Source organism: Oryza brachyantha, chromosome 10, assembly GCF_000231095.2.
Source record: "Oryza brachyantha chromosome 10, ObraRS2, whole genome shotgun sequence".
In the NCBI taxonomy this organism is placed as follows: Eukaryota; Viridiplantae; Streptophyta; class Magnoliopsida; order Poales; family Poaceae; genus Oryza; species Oryza brachyantha.
Window position 1 is genome coordinate 4022043 of NC_023172.2, and position 14569 is coordinate 4036611.

A 14569-nucleotide genomic window follows, 5' to 3' on the forward strand; every position below is an offset into this window, starting at 1 on the left:
CGATTTTGAAATGAGTGTTGTTAGTGTATTTTGTAAATATCAATTGAACAATAAAGTTAAGAGAGCATTCAATCTACGTCTTCTGCTTTTATCTTCTGGTGATTTTCTGGATTTCGACGATCTGATCGGCAGCACAATAGCGACGCTATCAAGTTAATCTCAGGAGCGGCGTAACTAGATTGGCGGCATCGAAGCGGCGTAACTAGAGATAATATCAGGAGCGCCTTAATCACAGGTAATCTTTTATTTTCGCTAAAATATCTTTGGGTTTTGGTTCTACCAACTATTCACCTCCTCTATTTAACTATATTTCAATCCTACAAATACCAGTTCAATATTGTCTCATTCTGCACTTTGATCGCCATTAGACTTGAGCATAATACTTTATTTCATAATGTGGCAATGTAAGGGACTTAGGCCGCGTTCGTTTCCTACAGTACCTTACCCTCTCGTTTTTCGTGCGTATGCTTCTCGAATGGCTAAGCCGTGCACTTTTTACAAAAATTTTCCATAGAAAAGTTATTTTAAAAAATCATATTAATTTATTTTATATATTTTTAATAATTAATAATTAATTATGTACTAATTTATTATGTTTTCCGTGCAAGATAAGTTAACTTAACACACCTCTAAACGAACGCGGCCTAGGTGGGCATTTTTAGTGAGCAATTAGTATGAACACTGATTGTTTTCTTAGTTATTCAGTTGCTGGTGCCAAGGGAGAAGGTCTGGTGGCTATCTGGTACTTCAGAATTGTTGCTGCCTAGGGAATTCCATCATCTCTCAAAAATTGGAGGCAGAAATTTTTTAATCCTTTATCATGCTCAATGGTCCGTGGTTGTACCAGTGACTAGATATTTTAGTTTAGTACAGACAATCTTCGATTTCTGCCAGTATTCTTCGTCGCGTAGCTCTGGGCGAACCTGGCCACCGTGGGGTCCCAGCTCAGCGGGCCGACGCGGTGGGCGGCGCGGGCGCGGTTGTGCAGATCCGCCGTTCTGGGCGGAGGTCGCCGCCGCCGCCATGGAAATGGACACGGCGAAGACGGCGAGACCGATCTGGGAAGTCGCCATGACTGGAGTGTGTGTGTGTCGTGAAATCGACGATGCTGCGAACCATTTTATAATATGTTTCTGTGGAACGAGTCCATGGTTAGGTGATAGCAAGGAAGGTCGAAAGATAATGCGAAAATTAATTAAAATCTGTGAGTTGCTTGCTACATTTCAGTAGCTTTGCCTGCATTTTCTAGCCCGTGTGTGTAAGTTCGAATTAAGATGTAGATTGCATAATCCAAGTTCCACAAATTAACTTTTTTTTTTTGAGAACCAAGTTCCACAAATTTAATTGGTTAATGCCGAGTGATTGAAGTTGGAAGCCATTGACTTGAATTTCAGTCTATGCATGTGGATCAGCGCGAGACTTGATTGGATGGAATAGTTGAAAGCCTCAGCCACTTCCACAGGAATGGAGGCAACCACCTAATTAACAAGAGCAATTTTACCTTGAGAAGGTAAAAATTTGGTAAATCTTGGTTGGTACCTTGAGTACCAGAAGGTAGTAAATTTTATATGGAAAACAGTGGTAACTTATGGTACCTCCTGAAGGATGAGAAAAAAGCTCAATTAACAAATACTACCTCTGTTTCATAACGTAACATGTTTGACTTTTTAGTTGCAATGTTTGACCATTCGTCTTATTCAAAAATTTAGTACAAGTATAAAAAATGATAAGACATGCTTAAAGTTTTTTTATAATGAAATAAGTCACACGCAAAATAAATGATATTTGCATAATTTTTTGAATAAGAGAAATGATCAAATAATACAAACGAAAAAGTCAAATATATTACATTATAAAACGGAGGAAGTAATATATACCACTATATGGGAATATCTTTATAGCCTTCTGCCCAGACTATTGCACACTTGTCTCTTAATTATGGGTTCGTTCAGTTGACGAGAATTTACGAGGGTATATGCTCTAATTCTAAACCTTTAATCAAATTCCTCGTGAGTTGCATCATCCAATTTCAATTGGTTAGCGGTGATTTTAATAGTGACAATATTACCTATCTATCCCTATCTACTTTCTACGAGCTCTAACGTTAATTGGAAAGATCTGACCACTTATTAGAACATGGCCAATGTATATAGATTATATAATCTGTATACATGGGACTTATCACAGGTGTTATTAATTGTGCCAAACTACACAGTGTATAATGACTACTTCTAGAGAACACTGTGGAAGCCCTTGGATGTGTTGTCGTATCTCAAGCCTAGATTACACAATTTCAATCTAAAATAATACCATGGGACCGTTTTAAAGCACATCCTCAAGTTAACACGCTTCCGAATAAACCTAATTCAAGATGTCTTTTGCTTACCGTATAGTCCGTCTAATTTATTTTTGACGTCATTGACTTTTTTATTTAAGTTTGATCATTTGTCTTATTCAAAAAATTTATATAATTATTGACTATTTTATTATGATTTAATTTATTACTATTTTAAATGTGATTTATAATTTTGTATATTTAAAAAAAAATTTAAATAAAACGAAGAGTCAAATGTAAATCAAAACATAAATGACTAAAAAAACGGACGGATTATAAACCCGGCCAACAAGCTCACACATACTACGTACATACCAGCAGATCGACGCACACAACACATTAGCCTCGGTCAAAAGGGCTACCCAACGACGCCCATGGTGACCTTCACTGCGCGCCGGAGCGAGCCCGCGCTGCTCCGGCCGGCGCGGCCGACGCCGCGCGAGACGAAGGCGCTCTCCGACCTCGACGACGAGCTCACGCTGCGGTACTACGAGACGGTGGTCGGCTTCTTCCGCTGCCGCAGCGGCGACGTCAGGAGGCCGGCCGACCCGGCCAAGGCCATCAGAGCGGCGCTCGCGGAGGCGCTGGTGTACTACTACCCCGTCGCCGGCCGGCTGAGGGAAGAGATCGAAGAGGCGGCCGGCGGCGGCGGGGGAGCGGGGAGGATGGTGGTGGACTGCACCGCGGAAGGGGTGGTGTTCGTCGAGGCCGACGCCGACGTGCGGCTGGAGGAGTTCGGCCAGCCGTTGCTGCCGCCGTACCCGTGCGTCGAGGAGCTCCTCTGCGACGCGGGCGACACCAAAGCTGTCGTTGGCAAGCCATTGCTCCTCATGCAGGTACGTCCCACTAAGCCTGCCAGCGGATTGTAATCCAATTCAAATGCACTACGATCTATTTCTTTGCTAATTAGTCTAGCAAACCAACCCGTAGCAATTATTTTTTATTATGATCTAATTCAAATCAATCTAACTTTGATTTTAGCCCAACCAGCACCGACCCATTTAGTTAAAATGGATTCAACACACTAAAACAAAATAGATGCACCATTTGATATGTATAAACTCGGACTAAAATTTTAAAACCCGTGTTCACACTATAAAAGTTTATTAAATTTCACTGAAATTTAGTGGGATGATCTGTTATGTATAAAAGCAACTTTGTGCAAATTTTGGTCGATTTCTACATGTAGGCCCCACGTATGTCTATTATGTTATCCATTAGCTATCCAATTAAAGGATCCATTTACCCTCCACGGGTTAAATCCATTTAGAATCTAAAATAACCTAACCAAATTCAGTCCATACCAATCCATTTGTCTCTATAAACTAATCCAGACCATTTGAAGTTGCAATCCATTTGCACCCAACCAAACACAATCCAAATTAAAACCAACCCATTTCCATCCAACCCATTAGCAGGCCTACGTACCACTAAAGACCGTTTCTTTTGGAATTTTTTTGAGAATTAATATTGTTTTAATGATAAATCACAAAATTAGAGGTTATTGGTGAAAAATTGCAAATTAGACCCAATCGAACGGCCAGCAGTCGACTGGAGAGGATATCGGACTAGATCGCCAGTGTTGCAGTTCGACAGGGCCTGTCGAACTACCCTTGTTCGGCAGGGGGCTGTCTAACTACCGCAATTAGACATGGGGTCCTGTCTAACTTTGGCAGTTTGACAGGCCTCAGTTCGACGGGGCCGGCTGGCTCAGCAGTGAAACAGGTAGGCCTGTGGAACTACCTCGTTTGATAGGCCCTAGTCCAACTCCACCATTTGATATACCCTTAAATTTGCAATTTTCTCTGGATAACCTCTACTTTTACGATTTTCTATTAAAATAATATTAATTCTCAAAAATTCCCATTTTGAGGGATTGCCTTGAAAATCCGTCTCGGTTTATTTTAACGGGACCAAACTATAACTTATAATATAAGCAGGATGTAACTACACTTAAAATAAAGAAAAAATTTGCTACACGACATCTAACTTTGTAAAATTAGCTGAGGACACCACCAAAATCAAGTTTTGGTGGAAGAGATTACCAAAAGGTGGAAATTAGCTATAGGACACTGCCTGTCTTTTTTAATTTTTAATGTATCCGTTCCATAGGGAGATAGAAAGTAAAATTCCGATGTGAATGGACCAAAATGCCCTTGCTTGATTTAGTTCCACAACTCACTTAGCTACATCAGGCTAGAGTATTTTCGTCCATTCACATCAAATTTTCCCTACTCTCTCCACATCAACAGGCAATGCTGAACAATTAATTTTCAGTTTTTGGTAATGTGTTGCATGAAAACTTTATTTTTACCGTGTCCGCCGACTAATTTTGTCAAGCCAGATGTCCCGAAGCAGAATTTCTCTGAAATAAAATACCAGTTGTCAAATCGTTAACGTGAACATACACATTACATCGATGCACATTATTTTCCTATTTCCCACCGCCTGTACCAATCGCAACGTGGATCTGACGACCATGAACTCAGATGTTTTATCCTCAAGTTTTGTTGCGACAGTTTAGCAATTCTGTCCATTCAATCCTTTTAGAATCCATAAAACAATCTTTTAATTAGTGATATAAAAGGCAAAGAGTGAAAAATAAACTATGATGAAAAAACACTTTAAATTTAAGGTAAAAAAATTAAAATTTGATCTACAATCATTGACATAAGTAAAAAGATAAGATCTATGATGCAGTACCGAAGTAATTGGTGCAAGCTAAATGTAGTGAGATCAAGGATGTACCCATGGTTTTCGCCTACTTGAGTATGATGTTTGGCCTATTAGGGGTCGCATTCACGGTTACGTTAGGTCTCTGTAGTGTGTGTCTTGCGTATGAAAATACAAGAAAATATACTAAACAGTGAATGTTCACTACCTAAATTATTATTGCCCAACCAAATTTTAAATTTGGCCGGGCCGTAGACCTACACTGAGATTCGTGCATTCGACAACCGGATTAATTTGGTTTGGTGTCCAGGTTTACTAGGGACTAGTGACCGCAATAAAATGCAAGTTATGAAGGGAAAGTGTTTTAATCCTCTAGAGGAAGTATATCCTCACGTTTTGTTTCATATCATCAAAAATTTATGAAAAAGTTACAAAAATCGATTAGATAGATCAATATATTTTGAATATATAGCTCTAATCAATATATCAGCCCATATATACATGTGAGTTCACTTTCAATCTTTACAAGTTGTGATATATATATCTCACTCCATGCAAATATGCCTATGATATATATGTTGCAATTTGGGACGGGCCAGTGGATAAGGTTGGCAAATCAAAATGAGGCGAAAGCATTAAGCATGTACTTAATTTCATTAAAATTTCTGTAGAACTCTTCAGGTGATTCAAATTAAGCGATTCAATCCCAAAATGTAAATGAAAAAACAAGACATTTAAATGCGCTTGTATTTTTATTTGGAGTTGGCAATTTGGCACCGCCTGGCCAGCGGGTACGTAGTTAGTTACGACGTTTAATTATTAATTACTACTCTCTACGAATTTTTTACGTATTTTTTATATGACATCATTGACTTTTAAACCTATATTTGATCGTTCATCTTTTTCAAAACTTATATACAAATAAAAAAATTATAAGACATACTTAAATTTTGAATATTAATAAATCATATTATAAATAAATAATAATTATAAAATTTTTAATTAAAACCAGTAATCAATTATGGACCTATATATCAATAAAATTATATAAAAAATACGGAGAAAGTACTAATTTACATGGGGGCGGTTTGATAGGTGACGCGACTTAAATGCGGAGGATTCGTTCTCGGCCTCCACTTCTGTCACAACATCGCTGACGGCTTCGGCATGGCGCAGCTGATCATGGCCATCGCTGACCTCGCACGTGGAGCACCTGCCCCGAGCATTCTGCCCGTATGGAGGAGGGACCTACTCACAGCGCGCTGCCTACCTGTCCCGGCGACGCGCACGCCGTCGTCGTCGTTGGTGGTGGCGATGAGCCCGGCGCACGAGCCGGCGCCGCACGGTGGCGGCGCCGTTGCCCGCCCTCCCCCGGCGGCGAACCCGATGCTTTCAACCCCGCCGGACCGAATGGTTGTCGAGTACTTTCTGTTCGGACCACGGGAGGTGTCCACCCTGCGTGGCCAGCTTCCGGCGCACCTGGCTGAGTTGACGACGACGTTCGAGCTGCTCACCGCCGTCACGTGGCGCTGCCGCACGGCGGCGCTCGGGTACGGCCCCAACCAGCTGGTTCGGCTCATAATCACCATGAACGCGCGCGGGAGGTGGAACGCCCACACGCCGCTCCCGCTCGGTTACTACGGAAACGCGCACGTCTCCGCCCTCGCCGAGGCCCCCGCCGGCGACCTCCTCGTGCGGCCTCTCGCCGACACGGTGGAGCTCGTGCGGAGGACCAAGCGCGGGATGACGAGGGAGCGGATGAGCGCCATGGTGGAGACGGTGGCACGGCTGCGGGAGTGGCCGCCACCGACCATGGAGAGGGTGTACGAGGTATCCGACAGCAAGTGGATAGCGGTGGACATGCTCAAGTTCGGGTGGGCTTTTCTGGCCGGCGGCGGCATACCTCTCGCCGGTGATCTCACGTCGAAGCTTGGAAGCGACCACATGAGGTGCAGGAACGCGGCCGGTGAGCTGTCCACCGTGGTGTCAATGCTGCTGCCGAGGGTGGCCATGGCGAGGTTCAAGAAAGAGATGGCCGTTTGGTTGAACAAAGACGATGACAAGAGCTTAACCATTATGAGTTCACTGTAGTTGCCAAGCATTTCAAGCAAGGTTCACTAATGGTCCATATGGCATCAAAGAGCATTAATTTTTATCAGCATCGCCTCATCATTTCTGATAGATTGGTTGTGCATTTTTAATTTAGTGGTAAATTTAGTAGGAAAAAAATCTGTTTAGACAGTACAATATATATTCAATTATGTTCGGTTGCATACGCTATTTTTTGTTTCAAACGATTTGTTAATTGTAAAATATACAGTAACTTATACGTATCCCGCGTACTTTATTATAATATGTAATGTAAACTCTTTGTAATTTTGTTTCTCCATGTTTTGATGGAAACATTGAAAAAAAAATCTAATGCCCCTTTTGTAAATGTAAGAGTATTACAAATGTTTTGTTGTTAGAATAGAGATATATATATGCTTCCATATATTATATGTAGATAGAATGCAATGTAAACCTATCAGGCTTTAGTTAGCATGTAATATTTAAAAAGGTTCGTGTCCTAGAATAAACTCGAATGCTTCTTCAACCTAACAAAGGTCGGATAAACCGATGCACACCAGGATGCCATTTGGTTGACTACTTTCCTTGGCTATTAGCATCCCTGTTTTAAAATATACTAAAACAAAAATCGCTGCCAAATGTCACTACTACGCAACCATCCTTTTTGCCATATACCATATATTTGTGGCAGGTAGGGATTAGCAATTAATCCCTCGTAATACTGACGGTATGTCATCAAAGCCAGGTCGTACAACCGATATGGTTTGAGTACAACATGTGCACACCTACGAGGCTACGACTGGTCTATTACCCTTCACTAATGATAGGATCGTCACAGATAGAGAGATGGGAAATGATTATCGCATAACGGTTTAGGGTGTCTCCACGGTAAATGAAATCCTGGAATGGATAGGGGGCAGAGAGGGTTTTCTATCGCCGGCCAATTCTTTAAAATATTTCTTGCCGGAGGTCACTGTCTATCAGGACCCACCGACGGACTCGCGTAATTTTAGAAATTTGGTTCTGAAATTTTAGTAGAGTCATCATGATTCGAGACTCTCGGTTAAGCAATTTTAAGTTAGGACATGTTTAGCTCCAAAAATTTTTATCAAAAAAATCACATCGAATCTTTAGACACCAGCATTATGAAGTCCCAGAGAGAGCCTAGATGGGAGTGAATAGGTGTCTTAAAAATTCTTTCAAATCGCAGCGGTCAGTAAGGGCCGGACCGTCCGGACGGTGCTCTTGGGTTGGGCCGAGAGCTCTGGCTGGACCGTCCTGGTTAGAACACCGGACCGTTCGGTAAGTGAAAAATGCAGACTTGACAGTCTGCTTTTTCGGTGATGATCCTAGGAACATGATGTGATGGTGTGTTGAAAATAAAAGCAGAAAGATCGCAGGAACAAATAGAACACGGAAATCACAAGAACAAAGGCACGAGAGATTTATCCCGAAGTTCGGATCTTTCGACCCTACTCTGCATTGAGGCGCTCCTACAAGCGGGATCTCTCTCGATCCTTTCCCTCTCTTTGCTTACTTTCACAAGGCCAACACGGGTCTCCGAATTCACACCTAGGGACTAGCAACCCCTTCGATCGACCACTAAGGTAAAGATCAAGGCGGCTTGCCCAGCCCTAGGTTGTAATTCGCTCTACCCTGCAGCCTTCTATAAGAAAGCACAAGTGTCCACTATTAATCTTACCTATTTCCTTGCGGAGGTTAGGTAACAATCTTCACAACTTGCTCCCGGGCGATCCACACGAATTGGAGGCTCGCGGGCAACACCTATCCGTCTAGGAGATTAATCTCCAAGAGTAATAGACCACCTTGACTCCACATGCATCCATCAATGCCCGAGAATGAACACTCTATCACTCACTAACCTAAACACTCTTCCTAAGACATGATCCAGCGATTAATCTCTATAGTAATTGTTTTGGGTTAGTGGGAAAGCTTGAGAGGTGCTAAACTTGCCCTAGCAACCAGAGAACTCAAACAAAAAGCCTCACCAACGGCTAGATCTCAAGAGCCCCTTTTATAGGCTGGCAGATGACACTTAGCCGTTGGAAAAGTAACCTAACCGGACTGTTCGGCTAAGGGGGCGGACTGTCCGGCTAAGGGGGCGGACTGTTCGGCCGACACTTAACTCACTCACTCCGAGTAGGGGCCAGACAAGATCCGGACTGTCTTGCCACCGCACTGTCCAGCCGGGAGCCCGGACCATCCGGTCCCTGCTGCTTGCGAAAAACAGTAGCGAGCCTCTGCTCGACTTAGACTCAATCCTAACCACTCTTGGATGCATGCTTAGCTTCTGGTGACGCCTTTTAATATTACGGAGTTCCTATGACTCAAAAAACGGAAAATAAAATCTTCTTCGAGCCCCTTTGTCTTCGTACAACCGTCGCTCCGGGTCACACAAGCATCAAGTTAGTCGCATATTTCTTCAATCGAATTGATCCCTTAAACTTCTCTGCAATCACAACTCATCAGTGCACACATGTTTGTCTAGTATTACCATTAATCATCCAAAACTTCGTTTAGGGGCTAGATGCACTTTCACATTAAACATAGATGAAACGAAAAACTAATTGCCTGATTAGTCGATGATTAGCCATAAGTGCTACAGTAACCTACATATACTAATGACGGATTAATTAGGCTCGAAAAGTTCGTCTGGCTGTTTCTAAGCGAGCCGTGAAATTTTTTTTTTCATTCGTGTCTGAAAACCTCTTCCGACGTCTGGTCAAACGTCTGATATAACACTTAAAAATTTCCATTTTCCCAATTAAACACCCCCTCGTTACTTCTACAATTGAAAAATTTTCAGAACAAACTGTTTTCAACTGCAAAGTCATCTATTCAGTAAGATGAGTTGAGGCAAGGAAAAAAAAAGACCTGACGAATACACCGTCCTCATGCACAGGTGTGAGCAGCCGACGACGAGTCCAGAAGCCCGGCCGTTGTGTTCCTCTCTGTTAGCAACTAACAGCAAGAAGGAGAAGAAAATATCCCAGGAAGAAGGAGAAACAGTCAAGAACACAAGAACACGAGAGAAAATAAGAGATCACAGACAATTCCACCGAATTGCCACAGCCAGCCTTCCGATTATTTCCAAGCCAAGTTCAACTTGTGTTCTGCCAGCACATACATAGCTCACCAACCCTGCGACGCCAGCTGGCGCGTGCACACACGCGACCCTTACACGGCCCAGTTTGGCCCACACACGCGAGGGTTCGCCGTCCGAGTCCTCTTGCCACGGCCCAGCTGCTCTCTTGGTGCTGAGGCACTGTCCCCATCATTTGTCGGGTTCTTGCCGGGGCTAACAATACCCTCCCCTTGACAAGCGGCTTGCCCCCAAGCCGGTGCTGCAGGAAAACGAGCGCGCAGATCGACGGCATCCTCCCAGGTTGTTTCAGTAGTATCACCAGAAGACCAAGATACCAAAATTTGCTTGGGAACCTGATCATTCTTGCGCATCAATCTGGAGTCCATGACACGCACTGGGAAAATCAGTTTAGAAGAGTCTGACCGCAAGGTTGCTGTAGCCGATCCCTTGCACGATGTGGCCGCACGAAGAAGCGAAACATGGAACACCGGGTGAATTAAACTGTTAGGAGAGAGGTCCAAACGATAAGCCACCGACCCAACCTTGGCCAAAATCTGGAAAGGACCAAAGAACTTGAAGGCTAATTTGTGATTAGCTCTATTGGCTACCATGGATTGAACATACGGTTGGAGTTTTAGATAAACCCAATCATTCAGAGCAAACTGGCGAAAACTGCGCTTTTTATCGGCCAATTTCTTCATGTACTGCTGAGCACGATTGAGATGTTTCTTGAGTAATTGATTCATTAGAGAACGATCATGTAGCCAGTCATTCACCTCTGGAATGGCACAATCACGATCCAGAATGCCCAGGTGCCGCGGAGGATAGCCATAGAGTACCTCACAAGGAGTCTTATCCAGTGTGGAATGATAGCAACAGTTATACCAATATTATGCTAAATGAAGCCACTTGAGCCATATAGAAGGACAGGCATGTACAAAACAGCGAAGGTACGACTCCACGAATTGATTAACACGTTCGGTCTGGCCATCCAACTGAGGGTGATATGCAGTACTCATTTGCAATTTAGTGCCAGATATTTCAAACAGGTGAGTCCAAAATGAACTAGTAAAGATCTTATCCCGATCAGACACAATTGCCTGAGGCATTCCATGCAATTTGAAAACGAATTCCATGTATTTAGTGGCCACATCCTTAGCAGTATAGGGGTGAGACAAAGGAATAAAATGGGCATACCGCGAGAACTTATCAACCACCACAAAAATGCAATTGGAATGCCCAGAACGTGGTAATCCCTCGATAAAATCCATAGTCACCGTCTGCTAGGCACCATCAGGGACAGGCAAGGGTTGAAGCAATCCAGGATAGGGTGCCCGATCTGGTTTAGCTTGAAGACAGATTTGACATTCCTTCACATACTTAGCCACACATGGCTTCATTCTAGGCCAACTGAAAATTCCCTTCAGTCAGCGATAAGTAACAGGGAAGCCGGAATGACCTCCCATTGGGCTATTATGCAGGGCTTCCAGAATTTTCAGTTGCAATGGTTCATTCTGACCAATCCAAATTCGTCCCTTATGCCGAAGCAAACCATCCTTGAGAGAAAAATGTTCCCAAGTGGTGGGATGTTAGGTCAATTCAGCTAACAGTTGAGAGGTCCACTGATCTGTAGTATAACCTTGAACCACTTCCTCCAGCCACACAGGTTGACAGACTGACACAGTGAGCAACTTGACATCTCGGTCATGTTCCTTGCGAGATAAAGCATCTGCTGCCTTGTTAGTACTGCCTTTCTGATAACAAATTTTATATTGCAAACCAAGCAACTTAGTGAATGCCTTCTGTTGCCAAGGAGTGTGAATTCTTTGATCACTCAAATGCATGAGACTCCTGTGATCTGTCAGAATCACAAATTCAGCATGCTGTAAGATCTCCAATGTTCCACTGCCAACAGTAATGCCATGCATTCCTTTTCATAAACTGATAGCCCTTTGTTTCTGGGACCCAATGCCTTGCTTAAATAGGCAATTGGATGCTTGTCCTGCACTAATACCGCCCCAATGCCATCATCACTGGCATCAGTTTCGACATAAAAAGTTTTGGAAAAATCAGGCAGAGCCAGAACTGGCGTAGAGCTGAGAGCATGTTTCAATTGAGAAAAGGCAGCTTGTGCTTGGGCTGACCAGATAAAGGGAACATCTTTCCGGAGTAGGTTAGTCAAAGGTTTGCTAATAATACCAAAATGTTTAACAAATTTCCTATAATACCCTACTATTCCTAGAAATCCTCTAAGTTTCTTGATAGTTGTTGGGACTGGCCAATTCAGAATTTCTTGGACCTTCTCTGGATTGGTAGTAAGTCCATCACTACCAATCACATGACCTAAATAACACAATTGTGGTTGAGCAAAAGAACACTTACTCAACTTGACCTTCCAATCATGATTTTGTAATAGTTGCAACACATGCCTGACATGCAGAAGATGTTCCTCAAAAGTTGGGCAATATATCAGGATATCATCAAAGAAAATAAGCGCATATTTCCTTAGCACACTTTGCAAGGTATCATTCATAGCATTCTGAAAAAAAGCTGGAGCACCAGTTAGGCCAAAGGACATTACCTTGTACTCATAATGCTCTGTGTGAGTCTGGAATGCAGTTTTATGCTCCTCACCAGCCACCATTCTGATTTGATGATATCCAGCCCTAAGGTCCAACTTGGAAAACCACTTAGCAGCAGCCAACTCGTCCAAGAGCTCATCAATAATAGGCATTGGATATTTTCCCTTAACTGTAATGTCATTCAACTGCCTGTAGTCAATGCACAATCTCCAGCTGCCATCTTTTTTTCTTAACTAAAATTGCTGGTGAAGAAAAAACACTTCTACTTGGTTGAATGATTATAGAAGTTAACATTTCCGAGACTTGTTTCTCTATCTCATCCTTTTGGGCAGGGTTGTATCGATAAGGTCTGATATTAACTGGTTTAGCCCCAGGAACCAAAGGAATACTATGATCAAACTTCCTCCTTGGGGGAAGTTCCTTAGGTTCTTGGAAAATGGACTGAAATTCCTGTAACAACTGCTGAATTTCAGGTTGCATCTGTTCTTTCGGCGCATCAACAATAGAATTGACTTGAATTAAATGCATCAGGGCTCCCTTTCTATGCATACTCAACAATTGCCCTTCCTTGATAATTTCACAAGAATTAGTTTTAGCTTGGATACCTTGAATTCTGACAGGTTTAGTGTCCCTTTCAAAGTCTAACACCTTGTTGACCCAATCAACCTTCATTGGACTCCATTGCTCCAACCAATCCATACCCAAGATAGCATCATAACTGCCAAGTGGTAGAACTCTAAAAGTCGTTTTATAATTCTGACCTTGGAGCCACCACTGACAAATTGGAATTAAAGCATTGCAGGATAGGAATTTCCCATCAGCAAGTTTCACCTTGGACTGATATGAGTGAACTTGAAGATCCTTCATATTAGAGACTGCTTGCTCATCCAGAAAGGAATGGGTACTTCCAGAATCTACCAACATAAGAAGCTCAAATTCTTGCACCCATCCTTGGAGTCGAATGGACTGAATTGATTTTGTTCCTGCTATTGCCTGGGCTGAAATCATCATGAGATTTTCATCCACTTCTGCTGGTTCAGTCGGGTCCACAGGGCCCCACACATCCTCTGGTGATAGGAACTCCAACAATTCTTCCACCACATGCAGTTGGACTGTACTAGAACACTTATGGTCTCTACCCCATTTCTCACCACAAGTAAAACACAGTCCCTTAGCCTTCCTGTACGCCTTAAGTGAGGATAATTTGTCATCTCTGCTCCTCCTATCTTTAGAGAATCCAGAGTTTTGAGCTCGACGGGGAGAAAAATTATGGTTCAACAGATTTCGGTTTATTCCTTTCTGATAAGTTCCTGAATCTGTTTTTTTTACTCACCACAGCTTCCATAGCTTCTTCCTGTAACAAGGCCAGTGAGCATGCCGAATCCAAATCAATTGGATTCTGAACCATAACCACAGTTTTGATTGCTTCCTTCAAACCTTCCACAAATTGAGTAACAAAGTACACAGGAGCAGCAGTACTATGAAATGCCAGCAGTTGATGCATGATTCCATGAATATCTCCACATATTCAGATACACTTCCGGTCTGCTGGGTGTGAATCATCTGCCTAATCAGTGCTCGCTGTCTATCCTTGGTGAACCGGGAACAAACCAATTCAGTTCAATGAACCCAACTAATATTTCCCACCTTGCCCCTCACTAACTGCCACCAAAATGCTGCATTACCAGAAAAGTTCAAGGTAGCCACCTTCACCCAATTCTGCGGGTGAACACCATATACATCAAAGTATGATTCACAATTACTTCTCCAAATCTGAGGGTTAGAACCATCAAAACCCAGACA

General features: G+C 42.8%; 1 protein-coding gene and 1 pseudogene across 1 annotated transcript; one reads left to right on the forward strand and one right to left on the reverse strand.

The window, feature by feature from the left end:
* Window positions 1–1073, reverse strand: part of LOC121055545 — a 32600-nt pseudogene extending 31527 nt beyond the window's left edge.
* Window positions 1074–2709: 1636 nt separating this feature from the next.
* On the forward strand, window positions 2710–7270 carry LOC102721229 (acyl transferase 1-like). The gene is made up of 2 exons (XM_040528287.1): window positions 2710–3171; window positions 6104–7270. The coding sequence occupies exons 1-2, from the start codon at window positions 2710–2712 to the stop codon at window positions 7097–7099; spliced, it is 1458 nt and encodes a 485-aa protein (XP_040384221.1). The 3' UTR covers window positions 7100–7270.
* The last annotated feature ends 7299 nt before the right edge of the window (window positions 7271–14569 follow it).